The 13,799-nt window shown below is 37.2% G+C and overlaps 2 protein-coding genes across 3 annotated transcripts; both read left to right on the top strand.

Moving 5' to 3' along the window:
• The first annotated feature begins 9,577 nt into the window (after nucleotides 1–9,577).
• On the top strand, nucleotides 9,578–13,486 carry LOC132302475 (receptor-like protein EIX2). Of its 2 annotated transcripts, XM_059799357.1 has the most exons (3): nucleotides 9,579–10,050; nucleotides 10,123–12,653; nucleotides 13,244–13,486. In XM_059799357.1, exon 2 carries the CDS (start codon nucleotides 10,988–10,990, stop codon nucleotides 12,611–12,613), a length of 1,626 nt encoding a protein of 541 aa, XP_059655340.1. In that variant the 5' UTR covers nucleotides 9,579–10,050; nucleotides 10,123–10,987; the 3' UTR covers nucleotides 12,614–12,653; nucleotides 13,244–13,486. The 2 variants fall into 2 exon arrangements, with proteins under 2 accessions (XP_059655339.1, XP_059655340.1); XM_059799356.1 differs by having other exon boundaries at nucleotides 9,578–12,653; nucleotides 13,200–13,486.
• LOC132304611 (receptor-like protein 43) lies at nucleotides 9,750–10,859 on the top strand. Its single transcript, XM_059802362.1, has one exon. It carries the CDS (start codon nucleotides 9,750–9,752, stop codon nucleotides 10,857–10,859), a length of 1,110 nt encoding a protein of 369 aa, XP_059658345.1.
• Nucleotides 13,487–13,799: the final 313 nt, after the last annotated feature.

The raw sequence follows: 13,799 nt of genomic DNA on the forward strand, positions 1-13,799 counted from the left end.
TAGAAATAGAAAAGAAATGCGGTTCATATATGCGTGGTCCACAACATTTGGTTGCCAAGAAGGGAGTATCAGTGGAGGCAGGTCTCTAAAGTCAACACTTGGAAAACTTCACAGCCACTGTTACTCGCTTTCTTAGCCTTCTATCATTTTTGAGTCCTCGGCCTCATGATAAGTGGTTTGAGGAAAAATATAAAACAAACCTCCCCTCAGGCTCAGCGCCGGGGGGTAATTCATTCGCCTCGGACATTAAGTGCCCGGTTCGGCACAACCTCCCCTCAGGCTCAGCGCCGGGGAGTAATTCATTCGCCTCGGACCTTAAGTGTCCGGTTCGGCACAACCTCCCCTCAGGCTCAGCGCCGGGGAGTAATTCATTCGCCTCGGACCTTAAGTGTCCGGTTCGGCACGACCTCCCCTCAGGCTCAGCGCCGGGGAATAATTCATTCGCCTCGGACCTTAAGTGTCCGGCTCGGCAAAACCTCCCCTCAGGCTCAGCGCCGGGGAGTAATTCATTCGCCTCGGACCTTAAGTGTCCGGTTCGGCACGACCTCCCCTCAGGCTCAGCGCCGGGGAGTAATTCATTCGCCTCAGACCTTAAGTGTCCGGCTCGGCAAAACCTCCCCTCAGGCTCAGCGCCGGGGAGTAATTCATTCGCCTCGGACCTTAAGTGTCCGGTTCGACACAACCTCCCCTCAGGCTCAGCGCCGGGGAGTAATTCATTCGCCTCGGACCTTAAGTGTCCGGTTCGGCACAACCTCCCCTCAGGCTCAGCGCCGGGGAGTAGTTCTCTCGCCTCGGACCCTAAGTGTCCGGCTCGGCAAAACCTCCCCTCTGGCTCAGCGCCGGGGAGTGATTCATTTAAACCTCCCCTCAGGCTCAGCGCCGGAGAGTAGGTCATTCGCTTCAGACCCTGTGTATTTGGCTCAGCAAAAATCTCGCCTCGGACCCGAAGTGTTCGACTCGGCGAAAATTTCACATCAGACCCTAAGTGTTCGGCTCGGCGAAACCCCCCCTCCGGCTCCACGCTAGGGAATGGATAATTCGCCTCGAATCTTAAGTATCCGAGACAGCTTCGGACCCTAAGTGTCCTATTCAGTACTAGTCCTCCGCACTCAGTGCCGAGGAGTAATTCGCTTTAGACCTCTGGTACCCGGATCAGAACTCTTTCCACCAGACTCCAAGTGTTTAAAACCCTGTGGATGCGGATATATCATAAGTTCATCATACTCCACCTCACATCAGGAACACATGAGAAGGAAAGAGTATGTATACGTCTACCACAGGCAAGTAAAAGGCAAGGAGGGTTCATTTAACAGTTAAATCATTGTCCATATGAATCATCCTGCGATATCAACTAAACTATTTAAAGGATCTCCTTCTTCCCACAATCCTTGCGTTTTCACGGATAGCATAAATCCGAAGCATAAGGACAATGTTTAGTGTTTAAACACATTACCAGACAGAGAAATATGAACAGTATCAAGAGCATACAGCAAAAACAAGTCAGGCAAAGCCTAAAACGAAAAATTATATTCATTATCCCAAAACAGGTTGTTCATAAAAACAAAATACATGGCTCTACTTCCTCTTCGGATCGAAGGGAGTAGATTCAAAAGCATCCACTACATTAGGGCTTGAGGTAGGAGGAGTTGAAGCCGCAGGAGCAGGGGAGCTAGGAGTACCCTTCAGGTGCGCCTTCACCATCTCGGCAAAGCGGATTTCAGCTTCCAAAGCCTCTGGCCCTTCATCGTATGGGAAGTGCACCCCCACTTTCTTGTCAAAAGCGTCCGGATCCATCGTCTTAGGGCCTGAGCCCTGATTGTAGCCAGACCGGAACGCTTTAGCACTAGCCAGGTGCGCCAGACAAGAGTAGCGCCCCTGCATTTGCTTCCCCGCCTTGAAGCAAGTAGTAAGAGCCTCGGTCAGGCGTTGAACCTCGGCCTAAAGAGAATCCACCTTAGCCTCAGAGGCCGACAACTGCCTCTTGTACGCATCCTTGGCTTCAGAAGCTATCTTCGGATTGGTAGAGGCAATAGTGGCTCTCTTCTCTGCATTGTCAAGATCCTTCTCCAACTTCTTGATGGAGAGGGATTGAGCTTCAGTAGTGGCGCAGAGGGCCATGGTGTGGTATAGACTCTGTTTAACAGGGAAGCAAATATAAGCATAAAGAGAAACATAAGCAAGCAAGAGTAACTTAATGCCGAAGGAGCAATGCGACCCTCTATGGCCCGGACTGGGGCAGAGGGGAGTAGTTGCTCCAACCCCATTTGGCTGATGGCTTCCTCGTCCTTTGGGAGCCACATTCCTCGAGCCACCGCCAGTGCAGCTGAAGGTTTTGTAATTACAGAATCCCCTGAGTGCAGGACTGACCTGTCAGCCCTGGTGAAGGAATGAGTCTAAGGAGCCCCAGTCTCAGCCAAGACAAAGGCCCTGACTTCATCTTCAGGTTCGGCCTCTCCAGCCTTTTTCCCTCTGCTTTTAGAAGGGACCTTGCCCTTGCCAGAGGATGAGGGGTTGAGGCGAGATTTCTTCAATGGTGGTTCCTCAATCTCCACTTCATCCTCAGTTGATCCAATGACGACCAAGGGTTGGGCATCTTCGGCTTTCTTTTTTAAAGCCTCAGCCCTCTGTATCTCCTCCTCAGTCATGGGGAAACTGTCAAATGATGGTAGAGACAGATCCATGAGGTCTGCAGCAACGGCACTGGAGGCAATGTCCTTGAGGTTTGAAGAAGTTAGCAGGTCCTCGATAGGCGAGGGGTCACTCCAGACTCGTTCCTCAAAAAAAGAAAGTCTGTTCCTTGCTGCGGAGGATGGGAATGTAGCTGAAAAAACACCAAGAAACTCATAAATACGACGAAATATTAAAACTTGGCAAGGAAAACAGCCAGAACACTTGGTATGAAGGGAGGTTAAATATTCTATACCTAATTTCCCGAATTTGCGCGGGATAGGGAGCGCAATTGATTGGGACACGAACCATTTTCCTTTAACTACAACCATCATTTCTTTCCATTTCTTTTCGGATGAAGGGAGGTTCGTGCATATCCTCTGATGAAGGGGAGAAGTAAAAAAGAAGCGACCAGGCTCGGTCCCATGCTTAGATATATTGTAAGTAAGCAGAAGGTCGGCCATGGTTAAATCTAGAGCCTCTAATTTTCGGCGCACCAACAGTGCCGAAAGGATGCGAAAGAAATTAGGATTTACCTGAAGAGGGACGAGACCTAACTTATTGAAAACTAAATGATAGAAGGGATGAAGAGGGAATCGGAGGGCGTTAAGGTGCCCTACAGAAAGAAGCAACTCATCCTCCTCAATTCCCTCGCCGGAGGTGAAATCGGCACCCTCGGGATATTCTGCAATTTCTACTCCCTCAGGAATATCAAATTCTTTCATTACCGAAGCAATAGAGAACTTGATGCGGCGAATAGAGATGATTGCTTTCTTCTCTTCATGGGTAAGAACATAATCAGAGCCTGAGGTAGATATTTCGGTTGGGAGAGGGGAAGTACCTAATGGATTCAACGAAGGGCGATCTGTAGAAACCCTAGGAGGGGGAGCCCTAATGCGAACGGGGGAAGATGAAGGTGTGGATTCAGAATCCCCAAGGTTTGCACGTTCGGGAGTAGATGAAGTACTCATAATGAAAGATTGAAGAGAAAGATGCGAGACTAACCTGACAAAGCGAAGGAAGCGATGGAATGAAGGACGCAGAAGTGCAGCAAGGGCAAATGTAACTCTTGCAAAATCTTGTGTGACGGAGTAATAACGAAAGACCACGAACCGTTTCTGAAGCGAAGTAAAAACCGGTTTCAATTCCCTCTTTAATAGGAGCCGTCACTCAATTAAAAATGGAATTTGGGGCAAAGTGTGGAGGGGAAAAAACTCCCTCCAATAAAAAGCGCACACGTCACCCATATCTACATTCCAAGGACATATAAGGCCCATCATGCTCAAGCCCAAATTGAGGGTATTTACAGCCCAAGACCATTGTTATTTATCCTCCAACTTCCATCAAGGCCGAATCAAGAAGTCATCAGCCTAGCTTGTCGTCAGCCCAGCATATGAGTATTTAACATCCGGCCTGTTACCCAAGCCCAGCCGGATCAAAATATATTCAGCCCAAGAATGCACAAATCCTACCATTTGAAGGATTTACTGTAGAAGGAAAATTCGGATAGGAAGTTCTGTACAAGGCAATTTCTATGTATGGAAGATTCGACAATGGAAAGAACTCTATTAGAAAAGAATGGTTATATAGAAAGAATTGGAGGGCAAGCAACGCGAGTCCTACCATAATTTTGCAATCTTTTGTATATAAATAGAGGCTAAGACCTCCAATAAAGGATCAAGCAATTCTACGTTTCTCTACACACTGTTCTTATTTATTTTTATTGTTTTTGAGTGAGTTGTTTTATTTTTCTCAATCATTATTGGTTGGGCGAAATTTTGCACCTACAGTCACCAAAAGAGTTTGTTGTGAATATGAATCGTATAAAGGCTTGTTTGGGTTTAGAACTAATTTTCCTCCTTATTCTTGAGCTCAAGTTTGGGCACTAACTTAGCTAAACGTGACCAATGATAAGTGGTACATATTTGAGCACCTGTTTGATTGGATTGTTCAAATTCATATTCGTTTTGACTTCGGGATGAATCTTTTCACAAAGATTTGTCTTCGATCCTATTTATATATAGATAAATAATTTGGATTCGAAATTAAAAATCAAACTCGTTAAGACGGACATCAGATTGGATCGGATACTCAACATAACCAATTCCCAAAATAAACCTAAATTGCTCCTCAGTACTATTATCAGTCTTAAGAAGACACTAGATTTATCAAAGTTCACCAATTGCCTAAACAAAGCTTCATATCTCACCAGAATTTACTTCAGTTGGGCAGCTTGGTTGATTGTTACTTCATAGAATAAAAGGCTCCGTTTGGTTTAGATGGAACTAGCGAAAAAAAAAAAAAAAAAAAAAAAAAAAAAAAAGAAGAAGAAGAAGAAGAGAAGTAAAATTAATGAAAACAAAATTAATTTTCTTAGATACATTTGATTTGTTTGAAAATTTATTCAAGAAAATTATAGAAAAATATCATATTATAATTTGAATAGTATGAAAGTTACTAAAAATATTTGTACTCATCTAAACCGTCCTTATTTTATTAAAAAATTAATAATAAAATAAATAGTAGGATAATAATATATATACATATAATATGATGGAGTTTTCAATTAATTCAGACCTTGAAAACTATTACTATTCATTTGATTACCATATAGAATGGAAAACAACAATTAGGAGTAGAAGTCAAGTTAATTCAATCTCTACCACTAATCAAGTTATTGTTGCAAACGACAAGTTATTGTTGGTTTGAAAGTATGAATGGAATTGTTGGATAAGGATAAAATAGGAATGTAAAATAAAAAGAAGTGAAAATTTTATTTTCTCATGTTTTGTGAATAAAAAGATTTGGAGAAAATAACGAGTTGCGAGAATCTTAATTTTTGAGAATTTTTTCTTTTCATTCTATCCCACTCCAATTTTTTTTTTTAAAGTTCTCTTACTTTTATTTTCCCATTAATTCTACCGAACAAAACGGAGCCAAAGGGAATCATCAGCATAGAATAAGTGCATTATTGGACTGCAACCCCTTCCCAAAGAGAGACTATAGTTAAGTTAGTCCAATGACTTTGATGAGATGAGTGTTTATTTAATTTTTAGGCCCATTTTATTATAGATATGATCATGAATCAGCTTTGTAAATCTATATAATTAAGTAGAGATGTACACACATTATATATGATTTTTAGGCCCAATTTATCTTAACTTTAAGTTTTTAACGTATCAACGCTTAAATATAGCAACCCAACCCAAATAGCTTCATTCACTTTAAAAGCCCAATAGTTCAAGCCCATCCTTCATATCATCTAACATTTTCATCCCTTGCAACAAAAATTAGCCGTATCCAAGCGATCAAGCTTCCATCCGACGGTCGGAGAACTACCCGGGGACTACACTCCGTCAATGCTGAAGCCTGAAAATTAGCTCTCTGTCTCTCACTCGGCTGATTTCAAATATCTGAACTCATCCTCTCTCATTTCTCTCATATTGTGTTGATGGTTGACCAAAAACTCTGCAAGTGCCTTATAATGGAAACAAATAAGGGAAATCGGAAATCGATAGTGATGATCGAGATCACAACTCAGTGAAACGATTAGGTACGAGCATGTATATAAATATGCTTAGATATTTAATTTGTTTCTAAATTTATATATGTAAATGTGCGATTCTAAAGAGTTTCGAGCGAAGTTGGAAATGCTAGTGGACGGTACCAAATCGAGTTCGTAGGATCTCAGGTCGAGTTCGACCACTTGCTATACTACTGAGGCAAGCTCGAACAGGCCTTTACTTTACTCGGCTCAACTAGTTTCGTTTGTACTTTATAACCTATTTGATGCGTATAAGGGACGAAAGAGTTCATCATGCATCCACGGTAGATTATGAAGCATGTTAATAAATCCCAAACCACAATTGTCCGTGGAAAAATAAATAAATCATTTAAGACTAGAAAAATCAAGTCCCTAACAAGGCACCTTCCTAGAAAGGTAGTGGCACGCTCCCAAAGTCTACAGCATTTTGGAGCAAAGAAGACATGATGACCCTTCATGACTTGACTAATACTTCATAAAGCCAATGCTGACAAATATGTCAGTCATATTTACTATTGAAAAAGCGAAAGCGATGTTGGTGCGAACCTTGGCTTCGAATGTTACAATCTGATTAGTTGATACCAGGGGCTTTAGAAATCAATGAGTCTTTGCCCTATAGGTTTATAAATTCTAGTTTGGAGTACACTTACATTTCAATCTTCAAATAATCAACTATTTTTATCTATAAATAAATAAAAATTTATTTATTTCCCCATCTTTTCTTGATAACTTATAAATGCATAAGTATAATTTATTAAAATTAAAATTTTAAATTAAATTAGTCTAAAATATCACATAATGCATTTATAGACATAGTTAAATCCCAAAAGTGTTCTCGACTCGTTTTATCACTAAATGGTGTATAAACTCTCTCTTTTTTTTCCGTTAAATCAAATGTCTATAAACTTCAAAATAAAATAAATATCTATAAATATTCATCATTACAAACAAAATTTAAAAGATCTTAAAAAAAAAAAACATCCACAAAAATCTATAAGAATCTATATCTCACAAATTGTGTGTATATATATATTTCATTACTTAATTAGGATGACTTCATTCAGAAGAGAAAGACGAATCTATTCTTTCACCGAAGAGAAAAGAAGAATCTTCCAAATAGAAAGATATTGAATTTAGTAAAAAAAAATTATATTTAAAAAAAATATAGAATTAAAATTGTATTAGAAAACCAAAACGGTTGAGTTGGTGACGACACATGTCAAAACATTTAAAATCAATTCATTTGTGTTGATAGGTTGATGACCCACAACGTATTAACATATCATAATATTTAAAATCGTTTAATTTGTGTGGTGGTAAAATTGACATATTTTATTGTATTATTAAAATTTGAACAACAAACAAAAATATTTCACAAAAATAAAAATTTCTACGTACGCATATCATTAGCGGAGTTACTATCTAGATACGGATAATACGTAGGCATGTAGGCTTTCATGAAATTGACAAGCTACATGACTTTGTGGCACTAAAAGCCTCATGTCATAATCCAGTAATTTCTTGGTATGTCTGAAATAAATGTAAAGCCATAACTTCAAAAATAAATAAATGGTTGCTTCAATAATCTTATAAGACAACATATCCAATTCCATTCAAAACATATTGGTCATGTTTGGCTAATAGTTTTGTTTCATGTTTTTGTGTTTTGTTAATATATTGTAGCAAAATAAAACATAAAAATATTTTGTTGTCATTTGAATAGTATCAAGTGCTTGCAAATTTGAGGTCAAAATTGAAAACATAAAAATAATATTTTTGTTTGTTTCTGCACGGTAGCAAAGCACTGTTAATTTTTTCTTTTCTTTTCTAGAATAACATTCTTAACTAGTCATTTAATTTTTTCAAACGTGCGACACTTTTTATCAAACATATTTTCATATTTTTACTTTTCAAAATTTTATAACAAATTTACATTATCAAATAAACTTTAAAATAGTATTAAACACACTAATATTATTTCAGTTTTGGATCAAAACACTTTCGTAGTTGCAGACCCATTAACACGAAACGGTCATCGACCTCAGAGCACGCAACGAAACTAATGTGGCTCTTAATTAAGAAGGAAAAAATGGCTACGTAGCTAGAGAGAAGAATCAGAGTTGACAAGTCATCATGACTTGACTCAGTTGACAATGCCGTGTCACAGTGGGTTGAAGAATCTTTAAGACAAATTGATGTGTACTGCATATGCAGTAGCGACTCTCAATCGATAATTGCAGATGTGATTTGTTAAAAATATAATTATAATTAATATTTTATTTTTAATTTTATGAAGTATTAAATTTTTTATTTTATAAAATAATAATATTCTCTTTTATTTATTGACTAATATTCTCTATTCTCTTTTGTGTTTATATATAAAATATATATTGTATATAGCTAAATTTTTTTCTTTTTCTTTTTTTGGTTTGAATTGTCTTTAAACAGGCGGATTCATTCTTTTGTTTTTCGTTTATTTCGTAGTTTTTTTATTGATGATAAATTTTGCATATATTAAATATTATTTATTTATACTTTAGATGTGAATTTTTATAACTGTAAATTTTAATTGAAGTAAATTATAAAATTAAATTTTTTTTAACGTAAAATTGTATAATTGAGTTTTAGTTTATAAGTGAATGATTTAATAAAGAGAGAAAGGAAGAGAGAAGTAGAGTGGTTGAATTTTAGTTGAAGTAAAATTGTATAATTGAGTTTTTGTTATTTTTAAATTATTGAAATGAATGATTTAATAAAAAATAAAAATAAAAAGAAATAATACATTGACATAATATTAACTATATACATATATATGTTATATATATAGACACATGATTGAAGGAGAAGAGAAAATAATAATTAATAAACTAAAGAGGATAATATTGTCTTATAAAATTAAGATTTTAATATTTAATAAAAGTAATAGAATGTATTAATTATACCTACTTTTTCAACCAATCACATCTGCAACTGAATTGCATTCTTCAAAAAGAATATTAAAAGTTAATAATAATAACTTACTCATTGATGGACTCCACCTGAATAACTTAAACCTTTACCAAACACTATAAAAAAAAAAAATCGACCAAACGGATTATTAATATAAGATAATTCCTTAAAAATGAATGAGTTAGTTATTTTTATTATATTTTTTTAAAAAAAATTATAAATATTTTACGACAATTAAATATTAAAAAATAAAAAAATATCATTTGGATTGGTTACTCTGATATGATGCTGAATCCCACAAATGAAAGTTTTAAAAGACTCTTCCAAACAGGGCCAACATAATTAAGCTATATACTAGCTAGCTAGCAATAGAGTAGAATAGTTGCACGCAATGGAATTAATGTTGCTCTTAATTAAGCAGAAGAAATGGGCATTTCATGACTTGACTCAAAAGACCTCACAAGTCAATGCCGTGTGTACAGGTGAAGAATCACAAAGACGAATTGATGCGAACCTCTCTCTATCCGCTTTTAATTAAGTTGACAATCATTGTGTGAAACTGCATTTCTATGCTTGCTTGCAAGAAGCAATGGAAACACAAGTTAGAAGTGTTGTTGTGATATTGTTCGTATTTGCTCTTATTTTCATAGAATTGGGAGTTGGTGTTGGGTTGCAAATCAGTAGAGATGATCATCAATCAAATGTAAGCTGCACAGAGGTTGAGCTTAAAGCTCTTCTCGAGTTGAGGGAATCTCTCATTGATCATTCAAATCGTTTGTCGTCATGGGTTGGAGAATACTGTTGTACGTGGACGGGAGTGGGCTGCAGCAAGAGGACACGCAGAGTCGTCAAGCTTGATCTACCCAATTATGATGGAGCCATGTTGCAAGGTGAGATAAGTCCTTCTATTCTCAATCTGAGGCATTTGCATTACATCAACTTGAGCTTTAATAATTTTTCAGGAACCCAAATTCCAGAATTCCTAGGCTCCCTTAAGAACCTAAGATATCTTGACCTCTCTGATTCACATTTTGAGGGGCAAATTCCCCCCCAATTTGGAAACCTCTCCAACTTGCAACATCTCAATCTTGGCTTCAACAATTTACGAGGTCCAATTCCTGATACTCTTGGAAGCCTGTTATCTCTCACTTTTCTTGATCTCTCGTTGAATAGTTTTGACTCCCAAATTATGCCTAGTTGGTTGTGTAAAATGAGCAGCCTTGTTCATTTGGGACTCTCTGATGTAAGTTACGGAGGTCCAATTCTTCCTTGCCTTTGCAACTTGACTTCTCTCACAGTCCTTGATCTCTCTTGGAATAGTTTTCAAGGTTCAGTCCCAAGTGAGATAGGCAATCTTACACAACTTACTGTCCTTGACCTCTCTCACAACAAGTTAGAAGGTGAAATACCAAACACCATAAGGAATCTCTGCAGCTTGCACAGTTTCAATTTGTCTTCTAACGAGTTCACCGGAGAGGTACCATTTTTTCAGGGAAATAAATCTACTTGCCTCCAAAAAAGTTTAAAGGAGTTATATCTTTATTCAAACAAGTTTAGTGGTTTTCTGCCAAATCAGTTGGGAGAGTTTAAGATGCTAGAGGAGTTAGATGTCTCTAATAATTTATTTAGTGGTCCAATCCCAGCATCAATTGGAAGACTGTCATCATTAAGGTTTTATATGCATCTGGTAATCAGTTGAATGGGAGCATTCCTTCGAGTCTTGGACAACTTTCAAGGCTAGAGTCGTTAGATGTCTCTAACAATTCTTTGGATGGTATCATTTCAGAACTTCACTTTGCCAAACTCACAAGGTTAGTATGGTTGGACATGTCCTCAAACTTGTTAATTATGAATGTGAGCATCCAATGGGTTCCTCCTTTTCAACTCCAATCTATTCAATTGTCTTCCTGCATATTGGGACCCCAATTTCCTCCATGGCTTCAAACCCAGAAACATGTTGAATGGTTGCGAATTTCCAATGCATATATCTCAGATACCATCCCCGACTGGTTTGAGAATGTGTATTCTCGTATCAACTACTTAGATATATCTCACAACCAGATTTGTGGAAAGTTGCCCAAGTTTCAAGAATCTAATGCTACTACCCATAGCCGGTATCTATATTTGAATTCCAACAAGTTTGAGGGCCCCTTAACACCATTTCTGTCAGGTGTCGAGGAATTAGATTTGTCCGACAACTTACTTTCAGGAAATTTTCCTCTCGTTGATGATAATATTGATATCACTTTTGTAGTTCTTCGTCTCTCAAATAACAATTTGACTGGTGATATTCCAAAGTACATATGCAAGATGATGGCTCTGCGAGTACTTGATCTCTCGAAAAATAAAATATCAGGAACACTCCCTTGGTGCATGGGGGACTTGGATCGACTGATAGTGCTTGATATGACGAATAACAATCTCAATGGTCATATTCCAAGTTCTTTGGGTTCTTTACAATATCTCTATTCTTTACATTTGCGGAACAACATGTTTCACGGGAAGATCCCTTCAACTTTGCAGAATTTGGCATCTCTTAATATTCTCGATCTAAGTGATAATGAATTAACTGATATTATCCCTTCATGGATTGGAGAAATGTCTTCTCTACAATTTCTCACTCTTCGATCGAATAAGTTCCATGGTTATATTTCTCCACAACTCTGCCACCTCTCTACTCTTCAAGTGTTAGACCTGTCACATAACTATATAAGTGGAAGTATTCCTCGCTGCTTTGCCAACTTCACTGCCATGGTCGCGAATCTCAATGCGGAACTTACAGAGATTCGGTATCCACAATACACAGAGAAAATGTTAAATATCATTAAAGGAGTTGAACTTGAATACACTAGCACACTCCGATTTCTCACATCTATAGATGTTTCAAACAATCACATAGTTGGAGAGATTCCTGAAGAGTTGATGGATCTTATTGGGTTGCTGAGTTTCAATGCATCCAAAAATCATCTAAATGGAAGCATCCCAGAGAAGATTGGAAATATGAAAGCTTTGGAATCACTTGATTTGTCAAGAAACAAACTTTCTGGTTCAATCCCTCCAAGCTTGTCCGATATGAACTTTTTAAGCTACTTGAACTTGTCGTTCAACAACTTGTCAGGACGAATACCAACAGGAAATCAACTTCAAACACTCAATGATCCATCCGTCTATATGGGCAACAATCAACTTTGTGGACCACAAATCTCCAAGAGTTGCCCTAGTGATACTTCGTCTGATGGTCATCATCATGATCAACATGTTCTTGAGTCGGAAGAACGTCTAGCATTCTATACTGCCCTTGGACCGGGTTTCTTGGTTGGCTTCTTGGGAATTTGTGGCATTCTGCATTTCAAAAAGTCTTGGAGGTATGCATGGTTTCAGTTTGTGGAGAATACTTGCAACAACCTACTGGTGGCAGTTGCACTGAAGGCAGCTTGGGTGCAGAGAAAGTAACACAAAGATGAAATGGGAGGATAATTTCCTCTCTAAAATGGTTAGTCTCTCTCTCTATATCTCTCCAAACACATATAGAGACACGCACCCACACGCATATATGTCTATATATATATTTATATATTTATCACACGAATACACCCACGCACATATCTAGTTTAAACAATGAACTATGTATTTTCTTTGGTTTTTGTCTATATGAAACTTTTGAGATATTCTCTTATTTCAAATTGGAAATGGAAATTTATTATACCAATATTCTTAAGCGTAGTGCTTGACCTATGCATCGTTTTCTCAATTATAATCAGATCATCGAGAATATATAACCAATTACCATTCATTCTTAGCATAATTTGATAATAACAAATAATTTAATTATTTCTTCTTTATGTCAGTTTTAATGTTTTTTTTTTATTTTTAAATGAAGCTACCCAAGGAAGTAACATATATGAACTAAAAGATATCAAATGTGTATAGATGACCTTAATTAAGTAACTTTATTGCATTTTAATGTACGTAAAAAAACCAATATTGCATCTACTAGCATTTTCTGCCATATAATTGTTTGTAGTTCTCTTCATCACAGGGGCTCAAATTCATTTTTTTTCTCCTTTTCCTTTTCGCCACAAGGTTTTAAATTCAGTTGAAGTAGATGAGATTCAGATGGAAGCAGACAAGTGAGCAGTGGGGTTTTCGTAAGATGGAAAAGGATCGCTACTACAATAAAGTTCAGAAAAATAAAGTTAGACAATGATATATTTTTGGTAATTTGTTATAATGTTAGTGTGATAATTGTGTACTCTCCTAAAACATATATTGTCTTGATTCAATATCTATATTCTGCCATTATTAGACTCCTTGGAGGCTTATACACATGTATATGTATGTATATGTACAAGATAGCTATGGTATATGATACATCATGTCAGTTTCCAAGTCCGTCCAGGATTATAATATTGTTGAAAGTCTAAGAATTTAGCAAGTCTCAAACCATGCATGGTGGATATATTTTATATTTGCTTAAATCAAGGCTTGAACTCAAAACCTCAACAATGAATTATGATTGGTTTTCTTTTATTATATATGCTACCAAATATAAACTATTTTGTCTCTCTTTATAAATCTAGTTTAATCATTCTCATGTGACCATTTAGAAGAATTAATCTTATTATTTTCTATTTACCCT

Source organism: Cornus florida, unplaced genomic scaffold (genome assembly GCF_030987335.1).
Source record: "Cornus florida cultivar Cherokee Brave unplaced genomic scaffold, ASM3098733v1 CherokeeBrave_3.0.0_Hap2_Chr04, whole genome shotgun sequence".
In the NCBI taxonomy this organism is placed as follows: domain Eukaryota; kingdom Viridiplantae; phylum Streptophyta; class Magnoliopsida; order Cornales; family Cornaceae; genus Cornus; species Cornus florida.

Coding starts and splice junctions, on each gene's coding strand:
- LOC132302475 (XM_059799356.1), top strand. CDS start 10,988: ATGTCCTCAAACTTGTTAATTATGAATGTGAGCATCCAATGGGTTCCT.
- LOC132304611 (XM_059802362.1), top strand. CDS start 9,750: ATGGAAACACAAGTTAGAAGTGTTGTTGTGATATTGTTCGTATTTGCT.